The sequence below is a fragment of the Loxodonta africana genome, chromosome 12 (genome assembly GCF_030014295.1).
Source record: "Loxodonta africana isolate mLoxAfr1 chromosome 12, mLoxAfr1.hap2, whole genome shotgun sequence".
Taxonomy (NCBI): domain Eukaryota; kingdom Metazoa; phylum Chordata; class Mammalia; order Proboscidea; family Elephantidae; genus Loxodonta; species Loxodonta africana.
In genome coordinates, this window is record NC_087353.1 from 99,762,845 (window position 1) to 99,786,915 (window position 24,071).

General features: G+C 43.4%; 1 protein-coding gene across 2 annotated transcripts in view; it reads left to right on the forward strand.

The window, feature by feature from the left end:
• The window catches only part of TMEM248 (transmembrane protein 248), a 41,521-nt gene extending 19,110 nt beyond the window's left edge, over positions 1–22,411 (forward strand). For both annotated transcript variants that reach the window (XM_064296078.1, XM_023555994.2), the window contains exons 2-7: positions 11,764–11,940; positions 14,939–15,224; positions 17,058–17,208; positions 18,577–18,760; positions 20,242–20,385; positions 21,817–22,411. In XM_064296078.1, the coding sequence (XP_064152148.1) occupies positions 11,782–11,940; positions 14,939–15,224; positions 17,058–17,208; positions 18,577–18,760; positions 20,242–20,385; positions 21,817–21,837 (945 nt within the window). In that variant the 5' untranslated portion in view covers positions 11,764–11,781 and the 3' untranslated portion in view covers positions 21,838–22,411. The remainder of the gene's footprint in view (positions 1–11,763; positions 11,941–14,938; positions 15,225–17,057; positions 17,209–18,576; positions 18,761–20,241; positions 20,386–21,816) is intronic.
• The last annotated feature ends 1,660 nt before the right edge of the window (positions 22,412–24,071 follow it).

A 24,071-nucleotide genomic window follows, 5' to 3' on the forward strand; every position in this document is an offset into this window, starting at 1 on the left:
CGTAGAAGCTTCCTAGAGACATTCAGACACCTTGAGGGACCAAGTTACGGGGCCTAAGGACTGGGGACCATAGTCTCAGTGGACATCTAAGCAAATTGGCATAAATAGTCTATAAAGAAAATGTTCTACATTCTACTTGGTGAGTAACGTTTGGGGTCTTAAAAGCTTGTGATAGAGCTATTGGTCCCATCCCGTCTGAGCAAAGGAGAATGAAGAAAAAACAAAGACAAATGGCTAATATTAGTCCAAAGGACTAAAGAACCACATGAACCACAGCCTCCACCAGCCCAAGCCCAGAATAACTAAATGGTGCCCAGCTACCCGCACTGACCACTCTGACAGGGATCACAATAGAGGGTCTGGACAGAGCAGGAGACAAATACAGCCAAAATTCAATTTCTTAAAAAAAAGACCAGACTTAAACTGGTCTAACAGAGACTGAAGGAACCCCTGAGACTGACCACCAGACACATTGCTAACTCAGAAATGAAGTAACTCCGTAAGTCCACCTTTCAGCCAAAAGTTAAATAGGCCTGTAGAACAAACACTAACACATGAGAATTGTACTTCTTACTTCTGTCATGTATACGAGACCATATGGGCAACACCCGCCCAAAAGCAAAGACGAGAAGGCAGGAAGGGACAGGAAAACTGGACCAATGGACATGGGGAACCCGGAGTGGAAAGGGAGAGAGTGCTTACACATTGCAGAAATTGCAACCAGTGTCACAAAACAATTTGTGTGTAAGGTTTTGAATTAGGAAAAAAAAAAGTCCATGAGCTAAGATCCAAATGAAGAAGTTAGAAAAGCCCAGCTGAGCAAACACAAAGAAAATATGTGGAAGAAAATAATAAAAAAAATATGTATAGGAATTAATGAAACAGAAAATGAAGAGTTGATCTGGGTACACTCTTGCCAATCAAATCCTGGTTTTTGAAAACATGAATGTACTAAAGCTCTGGCAAGGTTGATTAAAAAGAGAGGGGAGAAAGGAAACACAAAGACATTTGTTAATTCAAAAGAACATAACTACAAATAAAATAAACAAATCACAAAATAACACTGTTCCAGAAATTTTAAAAGCTTGTACAAAATGGACAGTTGACTAGAATAATATATCTTATCAAAATCACCTCAATAGAAATAGACATAGACTTGTAGCCATTAAAAAACATGAATAAGTAGTTAAGACAACCCACCAAAATACAAAACCAAACAAAAACTTGGCAAACTGAGATGGTTTTATAGCCAAGTTCTATCAGATTTCCGAGAAATAGAAGCTCCTCCTATCTTGTACAAACTGTCCCAGAAACTAAGCAGGAATGAATAAATTCAACTAATTTCACGATATTAGTATGACCTAGGTACTACAAATAGTCAAGGAGAGTATGACGATGATCTATAATTCTCTTGTCTCACTAATGAGTAGATATGAAAATTCAGAATAAAATTTAGCAAATATAAGTAGTTTTTAAAAAAATGATATTAGTATATTCAAGTAATGCAGGTATTAATCAGCATGATAAAATTCATTAGCATAGTTCATGTTAACAGAATTATGTTAAAGGAGAAGCACTGATTGTTCAGAGGTTATAGATAAAGTATTCATTAAAGTATATAACGGTATTTTCAATGAAGATCTCATAGCAAACTTGGGGTAGAGGGTGCTTTCTTGACTTGGTGAGGAATTTCTGTCAGAAACCTATAACAAATACCACACTTGGTAGTGGTGCATTGGAAGCTTGCCTTTTTTAAAAAACAGGTACTTGTTTTTAATTTCTGTAAGTCTTAACCTTTTTGTGTATGTGTGCTTTAGGTGAACGTTTACAGAGTGAATTAATTTCTCATTAAACAGTTAATACACATATTGTTTTGTGACAGTTTTTGCCAACACTGTGACATGTCAACACTCTCCCCTTCTCAACCTTGGGTTCCCCATTTCCATTCGTCCAGCTTTCCTGTCCCTTCCTGCCTTCTCATCCTTGCTGCTGGGCTGACGTGCCCGTTTAGTCTTGTACGTGTGGTTGAACTATGTGTGTTATTGTTTGTTTTACAGGCTTGTGTAATCTTTGGCTGAGGGGAAAGCTCCAGGAGAGACTTCAGTACTGAGTTAAAAGAATGTCTAGGGGCCATAGTCTTGTGGTTTTTCTAGTCTCTGTCAGACCTGTAAATCTAGCCTAGAAGCATTTCCTTTAAAGCCAGAAATGAGGTAAGGATTCCTACTATGGCCACTTCTGTTCGTCATTTCACTGATGGTTCTAGTCAAAGTAGTAAGGAGGGGAAAAAAAAAAAAGAAGAAACAGTACAAGGGTTGGAAAGAAACAGCCGTTACTGTTGGCAGAGAACATGACTAACAGAAAATCAAGAGAGGCTACAGTTGGTTATTAGAATTTAAAAGATTTTAGCAAACTGGCCAGAATCAAGATCAATGTACAAAAGTCAGTTGCTTTTATATAAACTAAAAACAATAGAAAATTGAATTTTTAGAAGATACCATCAGTGGTAGCTACATAAATTAGTGTGTCTTTTACTCTAAGAAGATGTATAAGACCTTTTTTGTGAAAACAATTTTTAAATTATTGAAAAACAAAAGACCAAAATAAATGGAGTGAGATATCGTGTTTATAGATTAGGAACCTCAGTATTCCAAAGATGTCATTTCTTCTCCCAAATTAATAGTGTATTTGGTACAATTCCTGTTTAAATCCCAGCAAATTTTTCTGAGAACTTGACAATTGAAACCTAAAATTCGTAGGGGAGATTAAAGGATGAAGAATAATTTTGAATAGTAACAAATGGAAGCCTTCTTGTAGTAGATAGCAAGATTTAAATCAGCATGGTACCGACGTAGGGAGAAGCAGATACAGTGATGAAACCAAAGAAAAAGCCTAGATACATACATGGGAGCTTGGCATATGTGATAGGTGGCATTACAAATCAGTGGAGAAAAGTTGGGCCCTTTAATGAATGGTATTGGACAATTGTCTCCTCATATAGAAACAGATTAAACCAGAAATGTAGCAGATTCTATATTCTCAAATCAATTCCAAGTAGAAGAAAGTCCAAAAAGTAAAGTGTAAAACTTACAGAAGAAAATAATGACATGTAAGGATAGGGAAGGGTTTCTTAAATAATACACACATACACACAGTAAAAAAAGGAAGAGGTTGATAAATACATTAAAATCAAGAACTTTTAGTTATCAGGGAAATGCAAATCAAAACCACAGTAAGATAACCGCTTCACACCCACTAAGGTGGCTAGAATCAAAAAGCCAGACGATACTACGTGTTGGAGAAGATGTGGAGAAATTAGATCCTTGTTGGGATAAATGTAAAATGGTGCAACCACTTTGGAAAACAGTGTGGTAGTTCATCAAAAGGTTAAACATAGAGTTATCATACGACCCAGAAATACCACCACTAGGTGTATGCCCAAGAGAAATGAAAACATACCTCCCTAAAAATTTATACATACGTGTTCATAAGCAGCATTATTCATAATAGCTAAAAATTAGAAACGGCTCAAAAGTGTATCAGCTCATGAATAGATATGCAAAATGTGATATAGCTGTACAATGGAATATTATTCAGCTATAAAAAGGATACATGCTGGGAATGTAAAATGGTACAACCACTTTGTAAATTGATTTGGCACTTTCTTAAAAAGCTAGAGATAGAACTATGATACGATCCAGCAGTCCCACTCCTTGGAATATATTCTAGAGAAATAAGAGCCTTTACACAAACAGATATATGCTCACCCATGTTCATTGTAGCACTCTTTACGATAGCAAAAAGATGGAAGCAACCAAGATGAATGGGTAAATAAATTATGGTGTATTCACACAGTGGAATACTACGCATTGATAAAGAACAATGATGAATCCATGAAACATTTTATAACATGGAAGAATCTGGAAGGCATTAGGCTGAGTGAAATTTGCCAGTTGGAAAAGGACAAATACTGTAGGAGACCTATTATAAGAACTCGAAAAATAGTTTAAACAGAGAAGAAAATATTCTTCGATGTTATGAGAGTGGGAAGGGAGGGAGGGAGGGAGAGGGGTTTTCTCTAATTAGTAGTTAAAAACTGTTTTAGGTGAAGGGGAAGACAACATACAATACAGGAGAGGTTAGCACAACTGGACTAAACCAAAAGCAAAGAAGTCTCCTAAATAAACTGAACGGCTCAAAGGCCAGCGTAGCAGGGGCGGGGTGTTTGGGGACCATGGTTTCAGGGAACATCTAAGTCAGTTGGGATAATAAAATCTGTTAAAACATTCCGTATCCCACTTTGGAGAGGGGCGTTTGGGGTCTTAAATGCTAGCAAGCAGCCATCTAAGATGCATCAGTTGGTCTCAGCCCACCTGGATCGAAGGAGAGTGAAGAACACCAAGGACACAAGGTAATTATGAGCCCAAGAGACAGAAATGGCTACATAAACCAGAGACTACATCAGCCTGAGACCAGAAGAATTAGATGGTGCCTGGCTACAACCGATGACTGCCCTGACAGGGAACACAACAGAGAACCCCTGAAGGAGCAGGAGAGCAGTGGCATGCAGACCCCAAATTCTTGTAAAAAGACCAGACTTAACGGTCTGAGTGAGACTGCAAGGACCCCAGAGGTCGTGGTCCCCAGACCTTCTGTTAGCCCAAGACAGGAACCATTCCCAAAGCCAACTCTTCAGATAAGGATCAGACTGCTGGACTATGGGGTAGAAAATGATACTGGTGAAGAGTGAGCAACTTGGATCAAGTAGACACATGAGACGATGTGGGCAGCTCCTGCCTGGAGGGGAGATGAGAGGGCAGAGGGGGTCAGAAGCTGGCCGAATGGACATGAAAACGGTAGAGGGAAGGAGTGTGCTTTCTCAGTGGGAAAGCAACTAGGAGTATATAGCAAGGTGTGTATAAGTTTTTGTATGAGCAACTGATTCGGTTTGTAAACTTTCACTTAAAGCACCAAAAAAAAGAAAAAGGATACATGCTACCACATGGATGACCTTGAAAACATTATGCTAAGTAAAAGAAGCCAGCCAAAAAAGACCACATACTGTATGATCCCATTTATTTGAAATGCCTAGATTAGGCAAATCTATAGAAACAAAAAGTAGATTAGTGGTTGTCTACGGGTAGGAGTGAATCAAATCGATGGCAGCAGGTGAGAGTAATGGGAGGTTACTGCTAAAGGATATAAAATTATATTTTGGGGTGATGCAAATATTCTAAAATTGATTGTAGTGATGGTTACAGAATTCTGTGACTATACCAAAAATCACTGAGTTATATACTTTAAATGGGTAAATTGTATGTGAATTATATCTCAATAAAGCCCTTTTTAAAAAAACTCAAGAACTTCCATATGGCAGCCAAAAACCCGAACCAGATCCGTTGCCATTGAGTCAATTCTGATTCCTAGCAACTGTATAGGATGGAGTAGAACTGCCTTATAGGGTTAGCAGGGCTGTAAGTCTTCATGGAAGCAAACTGCCACATCTTTCTCCCATGGGGCAGCTGGTGGGTTCTAACCACCAACCTTTCAGTTAGCAGCTGAGTGCTTAACTGCTGCACCACCAGGGCTCTTCTCTGTGTGGCAAAAGACACCATAAATCAGATTAAAAGAAAATCAGACGGTGTAGTTATATATGACATATAAAATTAATAAAAGCTTGGTATTCAGAATATAAACAGAACTCGTACACATTAATAAGAAACAGACACCTTGCGAGTAAACTGGCCCGAGGACCCTGTGAGTTCACGTAGCCATACCCGCTGGCTGTTCAAGTTAGTTCCGACTCCGCAACGCACAGGGCAGAGTAGGACTGCCCTGTAGGGTTTCCAGTAATGTGATCTCTACGGAAGCAGACAGCCACATCTTTCTCCTGCAGGGCAGCTTGTGGGTTCGAACCACAGACTTTTCAGTTAGCAGCTGAGTGCTTAACCATTGCGCCACCAAGGCTCCTTGTTCTAGGAGGAAAAAAGCTTAAATGGCTGATGTCATGAGTTGAATTGTGTCCCCGCAAAATATCTGTCCACTTGGCCAGATCACGACTCCCATTATGATTGTGTAATTGTCTACCACTTTATCGTCTGCTGCGATTTCTCCCTGTGTTGTAAGTCCCATCACTATGATGTACTAAAATGGATTAGTGGCGGTTATGTTGTTGAGGTCTATGGGACTAGTGTCTTCAGCGAATCTCTTTTGAGATATAAAAGAGAGAAGCATGCAGAGAGACATGGGGGATATAAAAGAGAAGCATGCAGAGAGACATGGATATAAGAGAGAGAAGCAAGCAGAGAGACATGGGGACCTTGTAACCACCAAGAAAGCAGCAGTGGGAGCACAGTAAGTCCTTTGGACCTGAGGTTCCGCTCTGAGATGGTCCCAGACCAAGGGTGACTGATGGCAAGGACCTTCCTCCAGAGCCAGTAGAGAAAGCCTTCCCCTGGAGCTGATGCCCTGAGCTTGGAGTTGTAGCCTACTAAGACAGTGAGAATAAATTTCTCTTTGTTAAAGCCATCCGCTTGTGGTATTTGTTACAGCAGCACTAGATGACTAAGATGGCCAGTACAGAACTGAAAAGGTGCTTAGTTTCAGGGAAATGCAATTTAAAATAATGGTAAGACACCGTTTCACATCTATCGCCGTGATCCAAATTGAAGAAGTCTTTTGCGGCAGATTTGCCCAATGCAATACGTTGTTTGATTTCTTGACTGCTGCTTCCATGGGCATTGATTGTGGATCCAAGTAAAATGAAATCCTTGACAACTTCAATCTCTTCTCCGTTCATTATGATGTTGCTTATTGGTCCAGTTGTGAGGATTTTGTTTTCTTTATGTTGAGGTGCAATCCATACTGAAAACTAGTCTTTGTTCTTCATTGGTAATTTCTTCGAGTCCTCTTTGCTTTCAGCAAACAAGCTTGTATCGTCTGCATATCGCAGGTTTTTAGTTTTCCTCCAGTCTTGATGCCATGTACTTTGTATAGTCCAGCTTCTCAGATCATTTGCTCAGCATACAGATTGAATAATTATGGTGAAAGGATACAACCCTGACACACACCTTTCTTTTTTTTTTTTCTTTTTTAACTCATTTTTTTTTTTATTAACTTTTATTAAGCTTCAAGTGAACGTTTACAATTCCAATCAGTCTGTCACATATAAGTTTACATACATCTTACTCCTTACTCCCACTTGCTTTCCCCTTCTTGAGTCAGCCCTTTCAGTCTCTCCTTTCGTGACAATTTTGCCGGCTTCTCTCTCTCTCTATCCTCCCATCCCCCCTCCAGACAAGAGTTGCCAACACAATCTCAAGTGTCCACCTGATATAATTAGCTCACTCTTCATCAGCGTCTCTCTCCCACCCGCTGACCAGTCCCTTTCATGTCTGATGAGTTGTCTTCGGGGATGGTTCCTGTCCTGTGCCAACAGAAGGTCTGGGGGCCATGGCCGCCGGGATTCCTCTAGTCTCAGTCAGACCATTAAGTTTGGTCTTTTCATGAAAATTTGGGGTCTGTATCCCACTGATCTCCTGCTCCCTCAGGGGTCCTCTGCTGTGCTCCCTGTCAGGGCAGTCATCGATTGTGGCCGGGCACCAACTAGTTCTTCTGGTCTCAGGATGATGTAGGTCTCTGGTTCTTGTGGCCCTCTCTGTCTCTTGGGCTCTTAGTTGTCGTGTGACCTTGGTGTTCTTCATTTTCCTTTGCTCCAGGTGGGTTGAGACCAATTGCTGCATCTTAGATGGCCGCTCGTTAGCATTTAAGACCCCAGACGCCACATTTCAAAGTGGGATGCAGAATGATTTCATAATAGAATTATTTTGCCAATTGACTTAGAAGTCCCCGCAAACCATGTTCCCCAGACCCCCGCCCTTGCTCCGCTGACCTTTGAAGCATTCATTTTATCCCGGAAACTTCTTTGCTTTTGGTCCAGTCCAATTGAGCTGACCTTCCATGTATTGAGGACACACACCTTTCTTGATTTTAAACCATGCAGTATCCCCTTGTTCTGTTCTCTTGGTCTAGGTACAGGTTCTGCATTAGCGCAATTAAGCGTTCTGGGATTTCCATTCTGCGTAATGTTATCCATAACTTGTTATGATCAACACAGTCAGAGCCTTTGCATAGTCAGTAAAACACCTCTAAACATCTTTCTGGTATTCTCTGCTTTCAGCCAGGATCGATCTGACATCAGCAGTGATATCCCTCATTCCACATCCTCTTCTGAATCTGGCTTGAATTTCTGGCAGTTCTGTGTGGATGTACTGCTGCAACTGTTTTTGAATTATCTTCAGAACTTTTCTTGCATGTGATATTAATATTGTTCAATAATTTCTTCATTCTGTTGGGTCACCTTTCTTTGGAATGGGCACAAATATGGATGTCTTCCAGTCGATTGGCCAGCTAGCTGTCTTCCAGATTTCTTGGTATAGACAAGTGAGCACTTCCAGCATTGCATCTGTTTGTTAAACATCTCAGTTGGTATTCCGTCAGTTCCTGTAGCCTTGTTTTTCAACAATGCCTTCAGTGCAGCTTGGACTTCTTCCTTCAATACCATTGGTTCTTGGTCAGACGCTACCTCCTGAAATGGTTGAACATCAACCAGTTCTATTTGGTACAATGACTCTGTGTATTTCTTCCATCTTATTTTGATACTTCCTGTGTCATTCAATATTTTGCCCATAGACTCCATCAGTATTGCAGTTCGAGGCATGAAATTTTTTCTTCAGTTCTTGCAGCTTGAGAAATGCTGAGCGTGTTCTTCTCTTTTGGTTTTTGACTCCAGGTCTTTGCACATTTCGTTATGATACTTTGTCTTCTTGAGCCACCCTTTGAAATCTTCTGTTCAGCTCTTTTACTTCATCATTGCTTCCGTTTGCTTTAGCTACTGTACATTCAAGAGCAAGTTCCAGGGTCTCTTCTGACTTGCATTTTTCTGTTTTCTTTCCTGTCATTTTAATGATCTTTTGCTTTCTTCATATATGATGTCCTCAGTGTCATCCCACAACTTGTCTGGTCTTTGGTCATTAGTGTTCAGTGTGTCAAATCTGTTCTTGAGATGGCTCTAAATTCAAGAGGAATATGCTCAAGGTTGTTCTTTGTTTTTTTGTGGACTTATTTTAATTTTCTTCAGCTTCACTTTAAACTTGTATATGAGCAGTTGATGGTCTGCCCTGCAGTTGGCCCCTGGCCTTGTTCTGACAGATGATGTTGAGCTTCTCCATTATCTCTTTCCACAGATGTTGTCGATGGGATTCCTCTGCATTCCATCCAGCAGGGTCCACGTGTATAGCCACCATTTATGTTGTTGAAAAAAGATATTTCCAATGAGCAGGTCGCTGATCTTGCAAAATTCTGGCATGTGATCTCCTGCATCCTTTTCTTTCACCAAGGCCGTATTTTCCAACTACTGATCCTTCTTTGTTTCCGACTTTTGCATTCTAATCACCAGTAATTCTCAGTGCATCTTGATTGCATGTTTGGTCAATTTCAGACTGCAGAAGTTGGTAAAAAGCTTCAGTTTCTTCCTCTTTGCCATTCCTAGTTGGTGGATAAATTTGAATAATAGTTGTATTAACTGGTCTTGTCTGTTGGCATATGGACGGTATCCTATCACTGACAGCGTTGTACATCAGGATAGATCTTGAAATGTTCTTTTTCACAACGAATGCAACACTGTTTCTTCAATTTATCATTCTTGGCATTGTAGAACATATGATTGTCCATTTCAGAATGGCCAATACCAGTCCAAGTCACTAGATCTTAGGATATCTGTCTTCAGGCTTTCCATTTCATTTCTGACAACTTTCAGTTTTCCTAGATTTATACTTCATACATTCCATGTTCTGGTTAGTAATGAATGTTTGCAGCTATTTCTTCTCATTTTGAGTTGTGCCACATCAGCAAATGAAGATCCCGAAAGCTTTACTTCATCCATGTCATTAAGGTCAACTCTGCTTTGAGGAGGTAGCTCTTTCCTAGTCGTATTTTGAGTGCCTTTCAGCTTGAGAGACTGAAATTCTGGCGCTATATCAGACAGTATTCCACTGCTATTTGTAGGGTTTTCACTGGCCAGTTTTTTCAGAAGTAGACCCCCAGGTCCTTCTTTCCTAGTCTGTTTTAGTCTGGAAGTTCTGCTGAAGCTTATCTACCATGGATGACCCTGCTGGTACTTGAAATAACCATTGACATAGCTTCCAGCATCACAGCAACACGCGGGCCACCACAGTACGACAAACCGACAGATAAGTGGTGGATATATGCAGAACAAGTACATACGACAGGCGTGGATAATGACACTTGTCACCTTATGGACTGGGTTTGCCTCTGGGGAAGGTGGAAGGGATGTTATTTCCCATCCTGTAGGGCTCTTGTGAGGACAAATGAGTATACAGCCTAACTTACTGTATGTCATTACTGTTAATGTATCTTTTTCTCCCCAAAATTTAAAAGCTGGAGCAGATTTTGTTTTACTTTGCTTTTTTAAATGTTGTAGTTCTACTCATATATAAGTGCTCATTGTGTGCCAGCTGTTGTTCTTGGGGTCAAGGATGTAGCAGTGAACAAGACAGGCGCAATCTCTGCTATCATGGAGCTCACAGTGAGGGGTGACTGTCAAACAAGTAGAAAAATAATTGTGTTTGTGACTGGCACTAAACAGTATGAAGGTAATAAAGCAGGGCACTGAGAGCCTACTGGGCGAGGGTGGTCAGGGATGGCCTCTTTGAGGAGCTATTGAGCAGAGACTGACATTTTAAGAAGAACAAGCGTGTGGAAATTTGTGTGTGCGTGTGAAAAGCATTGCAGGCAGAGTAAAAGGCCTTCATGTAGGAAGGAACAAGATATGTTCAAAAAATTGCAAGTAGAATAAAACACTGAGGAATAAATTTAGCAAAAGTAGTGCAAAGTTATACTTTGGAAACTACAAAATGTTCTAAAAAATTAAAGACCTAAGTAACAGGGAAAGGTATCCCGTGTTCATGGGTTAGAAAACTTAATATTGTTAAGATCGTCGTACTCCCTGAACTAATCTACAGATTCACTGCAATTCCTATCGGAATCCCTGCTGACTTCTTGCAGATATTGATAAGCCGATCCTAAAAAATACCAAGAAAACTAGTGCAGCCAAAGCCCAGCGAAGGAGGAGGGCAAGTGGATGGAGATGTAGTCAGAGGTTGACAGAGTTTTGGGATCTTGAAACCATGTGGCCCATGGTTACCTCATCCTACCTCTAGTGGGCAGCCCGCTGGAGGGTATTAAACAGGGGAGTGATAAATTCAGTCAGTATTTATTCTGTGCCCACCCAATGCCGAGTGCTGGGACAGGTATGAGTGATACGGCAGTGAACAGGGCAGAATGTTGACCAAATAGAACTTCAGCTTTTCAGTGGTCAGAAATGAATGCGTTCTCAGTTTATATTTGCACACGTTGGCATGTATCTGTCATATCACTGACCTTCTTAAATATTAAGCAGTATAGAAGTAGCACTGTTCAGTATGGAATATTTAGAAGATTCAAACCAATAGAGAAAATGCCTATCTTCCAAGAGCCCACCACTTTGAGGTAACCATAATTAATATTTAGTGTTTTACCTTTCTTGCCTTTTGAATGACTTTATGATCAATCCATTTCTCACATTCAGTAGTGCATGACGACCAGCTGTACTCCAACTCTAGAAAAAGAAACAAAAGTGAGACTCGCAGCCTTTCATCCGGCAGGTCAGCCCAGCAGCCCTGAGATGTGAATGTTGACTCCTTTCAGGTGGGGCCCATCAGAATAATGTTGAGCGTCAACCCCCTGGAGAACCTGAAGCTGTACATCAGCAGCCGGCCTCCCCTGGTGGTCTTCATGATCAGCGTAAGCGCCATGGCAATCGCCTTCCTGACGCTGGGCTACTTCTTCAAAATCAAGGAGATTAAATCACCGGAGATGGCAGAGGTGGGTATAGCATATTCTCAGTTTCCTGTCAGAGACTGGCTGGGCCGGGTCCAGTAGGGAAACACGCTTTGGCTCTTCGTGCCCTTTCCTCTGGTTGGAACCTTTTACTCCCAATGAAAAAGGTCAGTATCTATTTGGAATGTTCTCTCTTCTGTCTGTCTGTGACTCACTTTATTAGGAATACGTAGTTAGCTGGTTATGGTTTGGCTTCAGTTACTATCTCAGCAATGAAACATGCGTTTTGAAGGATATATTTGTAAAACGTTTTGTGTTGAGAAACTAAGGAACTTCTGTGATGTTAATTTATCTCATTGCAGATTTAGAAAATTAAACACTTACATTTTAAAGCCACCTGTCAGCACAGAGAGTTATCAGTTCCTAAGAAGGAACCCTAAAGAATTTAGAAGGCGGAATCTTATTTTCAAATGTATTTGTCTTTTTTTTATCAAGGGAAACTTCAGTTATCTCAAACTTGCCTGCTAGATTTTTACATTTTGGTCAATTTAAATAAATTACTGGGGCAATGATCATCAATCCTTAATCTAGGCATATTTTCTGAACATGTGTAATGCAGATTTATAAAATTAAAAATAGAATAAAAATTTAATAACTCTTGTTTAATAGAGATGAGTGACAATTTACCTGTTAACAAATTTATTTTATGTATTAGAAACTATGTTGAATTAGTGATCTGGTGAATTTACTGGTGGGTAAGATTTTTAGAACAAATTAATTCCTATCTTAATAATAGAGTCTTTGAGTGCCTCCTCTTAGACTTTTTCTTCTTGGCTGTGTTCATTGGTGAGGAGGTGTCAGGATGGGGTTTGGGATTGCATCGTTGGCCATTGTTGTGTGTGCTTTGTGATGGAGAGGGGAGGTCTACTGAGTGTAGTTGGGATCATGGCTTTCTCGCATGTTCTGTGGCATTCTAGATCATAGGTGATCTTGGCCAGAGGGACGGCATTCATAAGTGAACTCTCTAACACAGTTAAAGGACAAGTTTTAACTATTTTTACCATCAAACCTTTTCAAAGAGTTTCTTACCAAGAGACATACTGGCTGGTTTAATTCTCCCCACCCGCACACAGGCTGCAACCACACTAGGGATGACAACGAACATTCTAGTCCCATCCCTTCATAACAAAGCTGGGCGGCGTGTTGGCATTGCCCTTCTCCAGAGCTTGAGTCTTGTTGAACACTCAGCTCAGGCTGATGGTTAAGACGTAGCCCGGATACCTAGCCCTTAATGACTAAATCGGGGCCTGGCTTTGGCTGGTTTTCAAAATGGAGTCAAGCTCTGTGGGAACAGCGTCAGGATGCTGCAGAATTTGGTCATGATTAATTTGTTGTTGTGAGGTGCTGTCAAGTCCATTTCAACTCGTAGCGGCCCTATAGGACAGGGTAGAACTACCCCATAGAGGTTCCTAGGCAGTAATCTTTATGGGAGCAGACCACCAAGCCTTTACTCCTGTGGAGCTGCTGGGTGAGTGCAAACTGCCAACCTCTCAGTTAGCAGCTGAGCACCCACCTAACTGTTGTGCCACACGGGCCCCTTATGATTAATTTAGTGATTTTATCTTCAAGTGAGAACCCTAGGTCCTAGGACGTGTTTTGGGCTGTGAATCAGAAAACGTCCTGATTTTGCCTTCACTGTGGAATTGGAGAGTCCCTAATTTGCTCTGGGCCTCCATTTCCTCATGTCTGAAATATAAAGGGATGACAGTTCTATACACCTGATTTTACTCGTTTTTGGCCTTAATGTTCTGGAATGGTTGGCTGATTTTGTAGGTGTTATGTAATTGGATATGTCCAGTGTCAGTCTTACTTCATGTCTAAAACACCCACTGCTGTCGAGTCAATTCTGACTCATAGCAACCCTACAAGACAGAGTAGAACTGCCCCACAGGGTTTCCAAGGAGCGCCTGGTGGATTCAAACTGCTGACCTTTTGGTTAGCAGCCGTAGCACTTAACCACTACACCACCAGGGTTTCCTACTTCATGTCATATACAGTTGATTGGTGCTGTGTTAAAGGTAGATTTGCTCGACTGTTTGGGGATTGCTCATTGGGCAAATGGCATTTTAAATTAATAGAGTAACTGGAATTCTAACTTGGTTTCTCTCTACATTTGGCAACTTTTTATGAAGTGTTATTGTTTGGGGAGGAAGAAGTTATATGTAACAGCCTAGGTTAGATTTGTTGTTGCCCTTGCAGCTTGGGTAGGCCTTTGAAAGCAAACTGAAATAAACCCAGGTGGGCACTTTACCACTTAGTATCAGTTCAACCATGACATAACCGGCTCCATGTGTTTTAGAAACTTGTTTATGGTTTAAATAATGAATGTAGCTTGTAGGTATTAAGAAAAGCCTGAAAATCTCTTTTCTTCTTCCTTTTGAAATTATCCCTCCCTTAAGGCTTTTTTTTGTTTTAAGGCAGAACCTAAAGTCCATAACAAAAGGAAAGAAATACCAAGTGAGTCTTGGTGTTGACTGCAGTTTTCAAGTTCTAAAGAGAGAAAGTCAGGTGTACAGAATTGACCTTTTAAGAAATTATTTTAAGGCAGCTTTATTTTTTTAAAAAAAAACCATAACGGTTAAATGAATTCGGGTTAATACTTTTAATGTTTTACAACTCCTGTTGAAATGTTTAAAGTTTGATTCTGAGATGGGTCTTTTCGGTAAGTATAATATGCTATTTTGTATTTTACATGTTTTTTTTGCATAAGTTGGTTTAATCTCAGCTTATTCAGTATCTCACTCATGTCAGTGAAGTGGTCATATCTTAGATCACGAATATGAAAGTGGTTTGGAAAGTCACACCACTGTGCCAACACAGAGGAGGATGGCTGTGTGGTCATTGGTCTTTTTAAATGCTTGACCCTGAACTCTGTAGTTTCCCTGTTACGACGTGATGCCACACCGAGACTCATGGCTGTGTTCCTGTAGTGGGGGCACTTTAGAACCACTCACAGTTGTTTCTCTGTTTCATTTTACTGAAGGATTGGAACACGTTTCTGCTACGGTTTAATGATTTGGACTTGTGTGTATCAGAGAATGAAACACTAAAGCATCTCACAAATGACACCACAACTCCAGAAAGCACAATGACCAGCGGGCAGTCCAGAGTGTCCACCCAGTCCCCCCAGGCCCTGGAGGATTCAGGCCCCGTTAACATCTCAGTTGCAATCACCCTAACCCTGGACCCACTCAAGCCTTTTGGAGGGTACTCTCGCAACGTCACCCATCTGTACTCGACCATCTTGGGGCATCAGATTGGACTGTCAGGTATGTACATGTTAGTTGTTTCCTTCCGGACTTTCTCCAGCAACAATGCTTGCAAGACAGAGAGTGGTAGCAGTGTATGGTTTTACTTACCACTCAGTTTTTCATTTTTGCCTGTGTGTTTCCTTTTGTTGAGTTTGGACTACACGAAGTCAAGAAGGACCCTTTTCATTCCCTGAAAATACAATAAAATACGATTTAAAAATAAATGAATAAAATAAGGGGGGAAAAAAGAAGGGACCATTTTAACTAATAAAGTGCTTTGAATGCGGTAGGCACTAAATAAAAAGCCTGTAAGAGTGAGAAACTGAGGAGGCCCTGTTTGGCCTTAATATTTACTTAATGAAGATAATTTTTAATTCAGGCTTATCCTCTTCAGAGTTTAATACTTATTACACATATTGCTACCAGCCTACACATGTTTGTTTGAACACCCTGTGTTTGTTCAGCACTGTGCTGGCTGCTGGGAACAACTAGAAAAAGCCTAAGACCTAGTCTCTTTCCTTTGGAATTTTGGGATTCTGGGAGAGGCAAGGATAATGTGAATTGATATTTACCAAGCACTTAAGATAGCTCCTGGCACCAAGGAAATGCTATATAAGTGATTGTTAAATAATATTAAAAAGTAACATGAATAAAACGTTGAGCAGTGCCCTTTGGCCAGTAGTAACCCAGTGACAGACTTTGATTTGGGAGGAGGGAGAAAGCCGCGGAGGCTGGAATAGTCCGGAAGGGCTTCGTGCAGGAGGCCTGGGCCTTGGAACAATAATCGTTGGTTCTTTGACTACCAGAAACCTTTTGTCCCTTTCGTGCCTGGTGGTATGTACAATGACCATGAACTTTGTCAGCCTCTGGGGTTTGTTGGGAAGCTGCTGCACCATTGGTAGTGCGAGGCAGGGGCCTTTATGACTGTTGGAAACTGAAGAAACAGGCGTGTGCCGCAAATGACTGTTTTTACAGGGTCTTATATGAAGTGTCTGAATTTATGGTAGGAAAAAGAGAAATTTTGAAAATTTTTATTTGTTAAACATATGTACCAGTAGACCCCAGTGGGGACTCTGAGGTATAATTAGCGATACTTAATATGTACCACTAAACACTTAGGGTAGGCTTGTGGGAGGGGGCAAGAAAAAAAATCCGTATTGCCTACCAGAAATTCAGACACACTCAGTGATTCAGCATGCTTCCACTGATGAAAACACATGGTAGCAATAAAAAATTAAAGCAGAAAATAATAGGTCACCAACGGTTTAACGTCCCTGAAGGCACACGGGCATACCCGTCGGCCTCCCATTGGCTGTCACAGGTGAGAGCTGCTCCCGGGATCATCAAGGCAAGGAACTTCTGGGTTTCCCATGTAGCAAGGAGACCTTTTTCATTTGTGGAGTTAATTTAAACTTCGTCACTAACCAAAGTCCGTTAAACCCTCTGACCCTCAGAGCGGAACAGTGACATTTTGGTCACGTTCATGAGACTCTGGTGAGTTGTGGGTGAAATAGTACCTATAGAGGCAGTTGGAGAACGGTGAGTGTGCCATACAAATGCTAAGCCTGTGGTGACGATTCACCCAGCTCCAGCTCTCCAACTTGGATGGTGCCTGGGCCCTGACTGGAAAGTGGCCTCTCTCCACTTGCCACGTTGTGGCGCTACCGGCTGAGCAGTCCTTGTCATCTGGACCGGGACTGTGGCCCCATCTCCACATGTATCTGCTGTTCCTAAGACCCCACACAGGCAGGCGTCTGGCCTGATTGGTGATTCCCCAGTGGGTTGACTTCAGGCCTTCGAAGCCCAGGGAGTAATAAATGTGTGCCTGCTTGCCTTCCTTCTCTTCTGTAGGCAGGGAGGCCCACGAGGAGATAAACATCACCTTCACACTGCCCACCGCCTGGAGCTCTGACGACTGTGCTCTCCACGGGCACTGTGAGCAGGTGGTGTTCACGGCCTGCATGACCCTCACAGCCGCGCTCAGTGTGTTTCCTGTCACCGTGTAAGTGGTGCCTGGGCCCCAGGGATGTGCGTGAGAAGTGCAGTTACCACAGCGTGATCGGGGGGCTTCGCAGGAGTCCTCAGAGGGGCTGGAGTTACCACTGCTGGGATCTGTCTGACGAGTTACTCCGTTTCATTTAGAATTCTAGAGGTAGAATTTCTGCACGTAAACATCAGAAAGTTAGTGCTTCAGGCAGATGATAAGAGCCTGTTGTTGGAAGTTCTCGGGCTGCCTTTGCTGCGGGATTAGAAGCAGTGTGTCACGGTCAAGATAAATCTGACCTGATCCTGGACTGGTAGACAGAGGCGGCCAGAAGGACCCCTAACTAAGGCACCTGAAAGACCGAGGTTCTGTTCACCTTCATTATCCAGAAGGGGTTAGGAGTGTAGTGGAGCCTTCTTTTCCTTTAGTTTAGCCATTACTATTTCTGAAACTTTTGCTTCAATTTAAGTTTTTTGTTATTGGCCTCTTTTTTCTCTGGGAAGGAGATAATGATCTATTAATAAAAATTAAAAAAATAAAACCCATTGCTATCAAGTCGATTCCAACTCATAGTGACCCTGTAAGACAGAGCAGAATTGCCCCATAGGGTTTCCTAAGCTATAATCTTTACGGAAGCAGACGGCCGTATCTTTCCCCCGCAGAGCAACTGGTGGGTTCTAACTGCCAACTTTTGGGTTAGTAGCCGAGCACGTAACCATTGAGCCACCAGGACCCCTTGATCTCTAAATAACCCAATCCAAACCCACTGCCGTCGAGTTGATTCCCACTCATAGCGACCCTATAGGACAGAGTAGAACTGCCCCTTAAAATAGATACTTGAAATGCGCAAGATATAGCCTATAAAAGACTTGTATGGTGAATCCTTTTCTATGGCGAATCCTTTTTTAGTAAGAATAGTTATCCTGGGTTTGTTCTGTTTTATCAGACAGCTCCAGGTTTGTAGAGCAGGATCAGGTAAGTTAAACATCTGGCGGGGAAGTTTGTATGTAAAACCTCCAGGTGCGACTAAGGGTTTAGGTAATTTCAGAAAAAAAACTTAAAAGGAACAGGGCCCTCTTTGGCCATATCCCACGTTGAATTCTGAAGGCCCGATCTAACACCCAGACTCCCTAATGTCATGTGCCTCTTTCTTTCTCTGTATATGTTTATTTAAAAAAAAAAAAAAAAAAGACCTCAAACTGAAAACGTCATGGCGTGTATCACAAAGAAACACGATATTGTCAGAAACACGTATGTGTCTTAGTTTATGTCTCTTCCCCGCATGTGTTGCTGCGTTCAGCGTAGTGCCAGGTGCCAGGGAGTGGGGGTGCGGGGACCAAGTGAGTGTCTTGGGCTGCTGAGCCCTGTTTCCCTCTCTCCCTGCAGACAGCCGCCACACTGTGTCCCTGACACGTACAGCAATGCCACACTCTGGTACAAGATCTTCACAACTGCCAGAGATGCCAACACAAAATACGCTCAAGATTACAATCCTTTCTGGTGTTACAAGGGGGCCATTGGAAAAGTCTATCACGCTTTAAATCCCAAGCTCACAGTTATTGTTCCAGATGTAAGTGAGAAAAGCCGTGTGTGTCTGTGCCTGTGTGTGTGTGTGTGTGTGGCTGGGGACTGTTAGAACAGGCCCTGTGTATCTCCTGGGGTTGGCCTATCCTGTCTGGATTTTCAGCTGGAATAGCAGACAAGGTGAAGTGGTGGAGACTGGAAAAAACGTGCCCCACTTTGGTCCAGAAAACTGGCCTCAGTCTTCCTTTTCCGCTTCATTGAGTAGCTGCCGTGTACCTAAGTCACAGGATCACCAGAGATGCTGATACAGCCCTGGTGAGAGAGTACCGATGCCCGCAGACCACTCCTAGCGGAGTGTGTGGTTAGTGCTGATGTGAGCAGTAACTAGTGGTGCTCAGAGTTAAAACAGCACAGGTGAGCCGCCGGGGGAGCTGGCTCACTGGCTTGGTATTGAGGGCTGAGTGGGATTTGGATTAGCAAAGAGGCAAGGGGAGGCAGCCATTGTAATCTAGCCTAGCAGGTGACGTGCAGGCTCAGCTTCTAATAGCTGCCCGGACTGACGCTTTGTAAATGCCTTTACTTTCTGTCAGTGTATGCTAGGGTGAATTTCTCCTCTTTTGGCCTGTTCTTTTCCCTTTTCTTTACATCTCATTTGTATCAAGCTGTTGAAGTTGGTGGACTAGGGGCCTGCAGGAGTGAGCAGTGGAGATCAGACTGGATGGTGGGTGGAGGCGAGGTTCCAGAAGGCTCTTCGTGCCTAGCTGAGTCATTTAGGCTTTCTCCTCAGGTGAGCAAGTTGCCACCTGCATTTGGGCTGTAAGGGATTTGTAAGGTGGTGTGTTAGGAAGGCTGGTGAGCCCATGTGCTATCTGTAAACTGGAGGGAGCCTAAGGCAGGGGACCAGCCAGCAGTGTTCTCAGCACCTGAGGCTGCTGTTGTGAGGGCTGGAGTTGGGAGAAGGAGAAGGAATGGAGTCACATCAGGGATCTCTGACGCGTGGTGGGGCCTGGAGATGGACCGTGAGTCACAGTGACCTCTGTGGTGTCAGCCAGGGGCCTGTAAAAGCTGGAAGGGCAGGAGGAAGGCCTGACTGAGGGGTGAGGTACAGAGGTCGCCCCAGCAGAGGAGCAGCATGGAGGTCAGACGCAGGCCCGGCTGTCAGCCGTGCACCCAGGGCAAGCGGAGGGAGAGGCTGTATCCAGAGAGGAGTGGGTGAAGGAAGGGGCCTGGGGCCTCTGGGCGGGGGAACGCTTGCACTGGGGGAGTGTCAGACAGTGTGGAGTACTGGCCAGGGCAGAGGAGAACGTTAGGAAGGTGTGGGTGGTCCCTGTAGGGCCACTCAGGAGCACGTCGCTTCACCTGCTGACATCCAGCTGCGATCCTTTAGAAGCCAAAAGGAGAAGCCTCCTGTTCAGCTTGAGGCTGAGTGAGGCCCGTCTGGAGGCTGTGCTGTCTCCGGAAGCCCGGCCTGAAAAGCTCTCCTTAGCTCGGTGCAGATGTCTGTGTTCTCCTCTCTTCTTCATTTAGGACGATCGTTCTCTCATAAACCTGCACCTCATGCACACCAGCTACTTCCTCTTTGTGATGGTGATAACCATGTTTTGCTACGCCGTGATCAAAGGCCGGCCAAGCAAGTTACGTCAGAGCAATCCTGAGTTTTGTCCTGAGAAGGTGAGCTGCGGGGGTGGGCACATTTGGCCAGAGGTGTCTGTATGCGGAAAGCCCCCGGCAGCCCCGTTCCGCTTGTTGTGGGCAGCACCTGTCCCCCGGAGAAGTTCCTGCCGGTCTTTTCGTCAGAAATAGCCTTTATCCTCAGCCTGAGTGACAGTGTTGGCTTTTCAGCCGGATGCCCAGCCGTGGCTGCTGAAGGCACTGGCTGTGGGAGCTGTTCTCACAGTCCTGGAGGGCAGCTGACGGCGGATGGGCTGCCTGCTCCCCACTCCATCAGCGTGAGAAGTCATCCCACAAAAGGCTGGTGAGGCTTTAAACAGACAGCTCTGTCCTGATACCTCCTACAGCGCTACCATGTAGATGAACCTTGAACTCATTGTGCTGAGTGAAAGGAGTCCATCACAAAAAGCCAAGTGCTGTGTGATCCCACTTACATGAAATAACAAGAACAGACAGATGGATAGAGACCCAAGTTTCTTAGTGGTGACCAGGGCGGGGCGGGGGGAGGTCATTGGTTACGAAGCAAGAAGGTTCTGTTGATGGTGATGGAGATCTTGTAACAGTTATGGCTGATGGTTACACAACATGATTCATGTAAATGATATCCCGAAATTGTACACCTGAAAAATACTGATTGGCAAGCGTGTTGTATATATTTTACAACAACAAAAAATACTTTTGTGGAAACGGAACAAAAACAAGTTAGCTCAGTGCAGTGGCTTCACTAGATCGACTGCATCTCACAGGAGACTTGGATTTCTTTTCATTCCCTTCTTGATGAGACTTTTTTTTTCATTGGTTTATTAATTTTGTTGCTGAGGGTATACACAGCACAGCGTACACCAGTTTAACAGTGTCTGCCTTCCAGTTCAGCGACATTGATGACATTCCTCAAGTTGTGCGGCCATCTCACCCTCCTTTCTTGAGTCGTTCCTCCCCCATTAACATAAACTCACTGCCCCTTAAGTTTCCTATCTTTCAAGTTGCTGTTTTTCACTTTGATTCCATATCAATAATTCTTAAAGCAGCATAACGCACAAGGCAGACATTTTTTACTAGTTAAACTGAACTGTAGTTTACTTCTTCAGAAGACTTCAGGGGATAAAAAAAAAACCCATTGCCATCGAGTCAATTCTGACTCATAGCGACCCTACAGGACAGAGTAGAACTGCCCCACAGGGTTTCCAAGGAGCGCCTGGTGGATTCGAACTGCTGACCTTTTGGTTAGCAGCCGTAGCACTTTGGTTTAAGGTTTAAAGGTCATCTCCAGGCAGTAGATTTGGGGGTTAGATAAGACTTTTTCCTTAGGGGGTACCCAGCTTCCCTGCTGACCGATGCCTGCAGTGTGGCTCCGTCTGCGGATGGGGGCCAGTCGGATCAGGCTCCCTGGCCTTCCCCGTGATTGACCTTGCTTGTCTTGCTCTCTTCCAGGTGGCTTTGGCTGAAGCCTAATCCCCCATCTCCTGTTTTTCTGAGAGAGACTGAGAGAACCATAATCATTGCCTGCTGACCCCAGCCTGGGCCTGGACACTCTGTGAATACATTGTCTTGCAATGTTGGGTTATTCCAGCCAAAGACATTTCAAGTGCCTGTAACTGATTTGTACATATTTATAAAAGTCGATTCAAAATTGGTCCAGTGATGCACGTGCTTTGCTCTGGGTGCAGCCAGAACCCTTCAGCCTCACCGGTGGACTGCAGAGTGCTAGGGAGTGTGCGTGGATCTGGCGGCCTCTCGGAGCAGCTCATGTCCGCACCGAGGCCACGATGTCTGCACCGAGGCCACGGGGGCATTTGTGGCTGGTGGTGATTGAGGTTTGCTTTGGTTCTGCCCAGTATGTACAGAACGTTTGAACCGGTCTGCACCTTTGCTATGATAGTGCATTTTCGAAGCCACCAGTCCATTTTGTGGATTTTATGTGTCTGTGGCTAAATAACCCTCGTAACAACGATAATGCAGTCTCCTCCGTTTTGCTTGCAAGGAAACATACCTATCTTCCTAAGTTTTTTTTTTTAAGAAAATAAAATAGTCACATTTTAATAACTACTCTAGTTAGGACAGACTTGGCTTTTATCCTGAGTAAAAGTTAAATATTTAAAAGTCACGTACATGGTAAAGACCTAAGTTTCATTTTCCACATGGATAGTGAGGGACCTGGTCCTGTCCGGGCTGGCACAGAATGGCCCACTGTCTCTTTCTCCTCTGTTGCTCCTTGCCTCCGTCACAAAGTTAAAGCGGCTTCCTGTCTCAGGAGGGCTTCACAAATTAAGTACATGGCTCTGTTGTGTGCCACTGAGTCCGTTTCGGCTCATGCTGAAAAAAAAAAAAAAGACCCTATAGGACAGAGTAAAAGTGTCCTGTAGGGTTTTCTAGGCTGGAATCTTTATGGGAGCAGATCGCCAGGCTTTTCTCCTGCTGGTGAGTTTGAACTGCAGACTTTTCTGCCAGGGGCGCTTCAGATGGCTCTAGGGTAGAGCAGAAATGAGCTGTGTCCTTCCCGGAATGCAGACGACAGAATGGAAGAGAGAACGATGGGTCAGCCTGATGGTTATGAAAGCGTTTCTTGTTTTGAAGTGGGGGATGGAGTGCTCTGTCTTTGCATCTGTTCGGACAGCCGACCTGGCTTCAGAAGGAACGTGGCATTTAGTGCGTGCATCAGTAACGTTAGAAAACAATGCCCGTGAAATTTGAAAGAGGGCTGTTCTGATTCGCCATTCGTCAGGGAAAACCAAAAGCACTTTTCTGTCCTGTGACGTTCTGATGGTCCAGTTCCTCTACCCCTTCTTCCTTCTAGTCCGTCTGCACTTAGAAAAACAAAAAACAATAACGGTGTGTTGTCTTTTCTAGTCCTTACTTGTTACCTGTGCTCTTACTGGTATTTCCCCCCTTTTCTTTTTTCTAAACTTTGTAGGCGTTGAACTCTGTCAAGGCTTCCCCACATATTTGGAACACTGGTTGCCTTAATAACTCGCTGTCACTGTGGCTTCTGTGTTCTCCCAGGCAGCGTGATAGCAGAGGGCAAGTAAGATGTCAGACGAGACTGTCAGCACTCCTCTCCTAACTCTGGGTCTGGAGTCTGTTCTAAACCAGAACCAGTTTCTGCAGTGTGAAATGTATCGGCCTAGAACATCTGAACCCAGGCATTCTTGAATAGAAGACAACTGTGGGCTTCTCAAGGAAGATTGTGAAAATGGTCACTCTAGTAACTCGCTGTGTCAGTGTTCCTTTTCTTCCTTTTAGTACGTTTCAAGCACCGTAATCACATCTCTGTGGTCAGTGTCTTTGTATGAGTTGCTTACGTGATGCATGAATAACTTGTTTTGTTTTCTCTGAAGACTTTGAGACCCTTGTGAGACAAGAGACTGAGAAAGAGCCATTTGAGTTGGCTTGTAGAAACACAAGTATCACTGAGACCATCCCATTTTAGATGAAGCTGTTACTGGAGTAGCAAAAATCCCAATGAAGTGGAGTTACAGGACAGTTGATAACTTGCAGAGCGATATAGGAGGGGGAAGCCAGGTGAGAAAAGTCGATGCCACTGGTTTGTGCATTCCAGCCTGTTGCTGATACTAATTCCCCTTGTTTTCACTACAGGGAATGGCTGGAATCTGTGGCCAGGGGGAAGAGGGACACTGTTAGGCTTGAGGAAAGAAAGTGCCAAAAATGCCTGGACACTATGGTTTGTC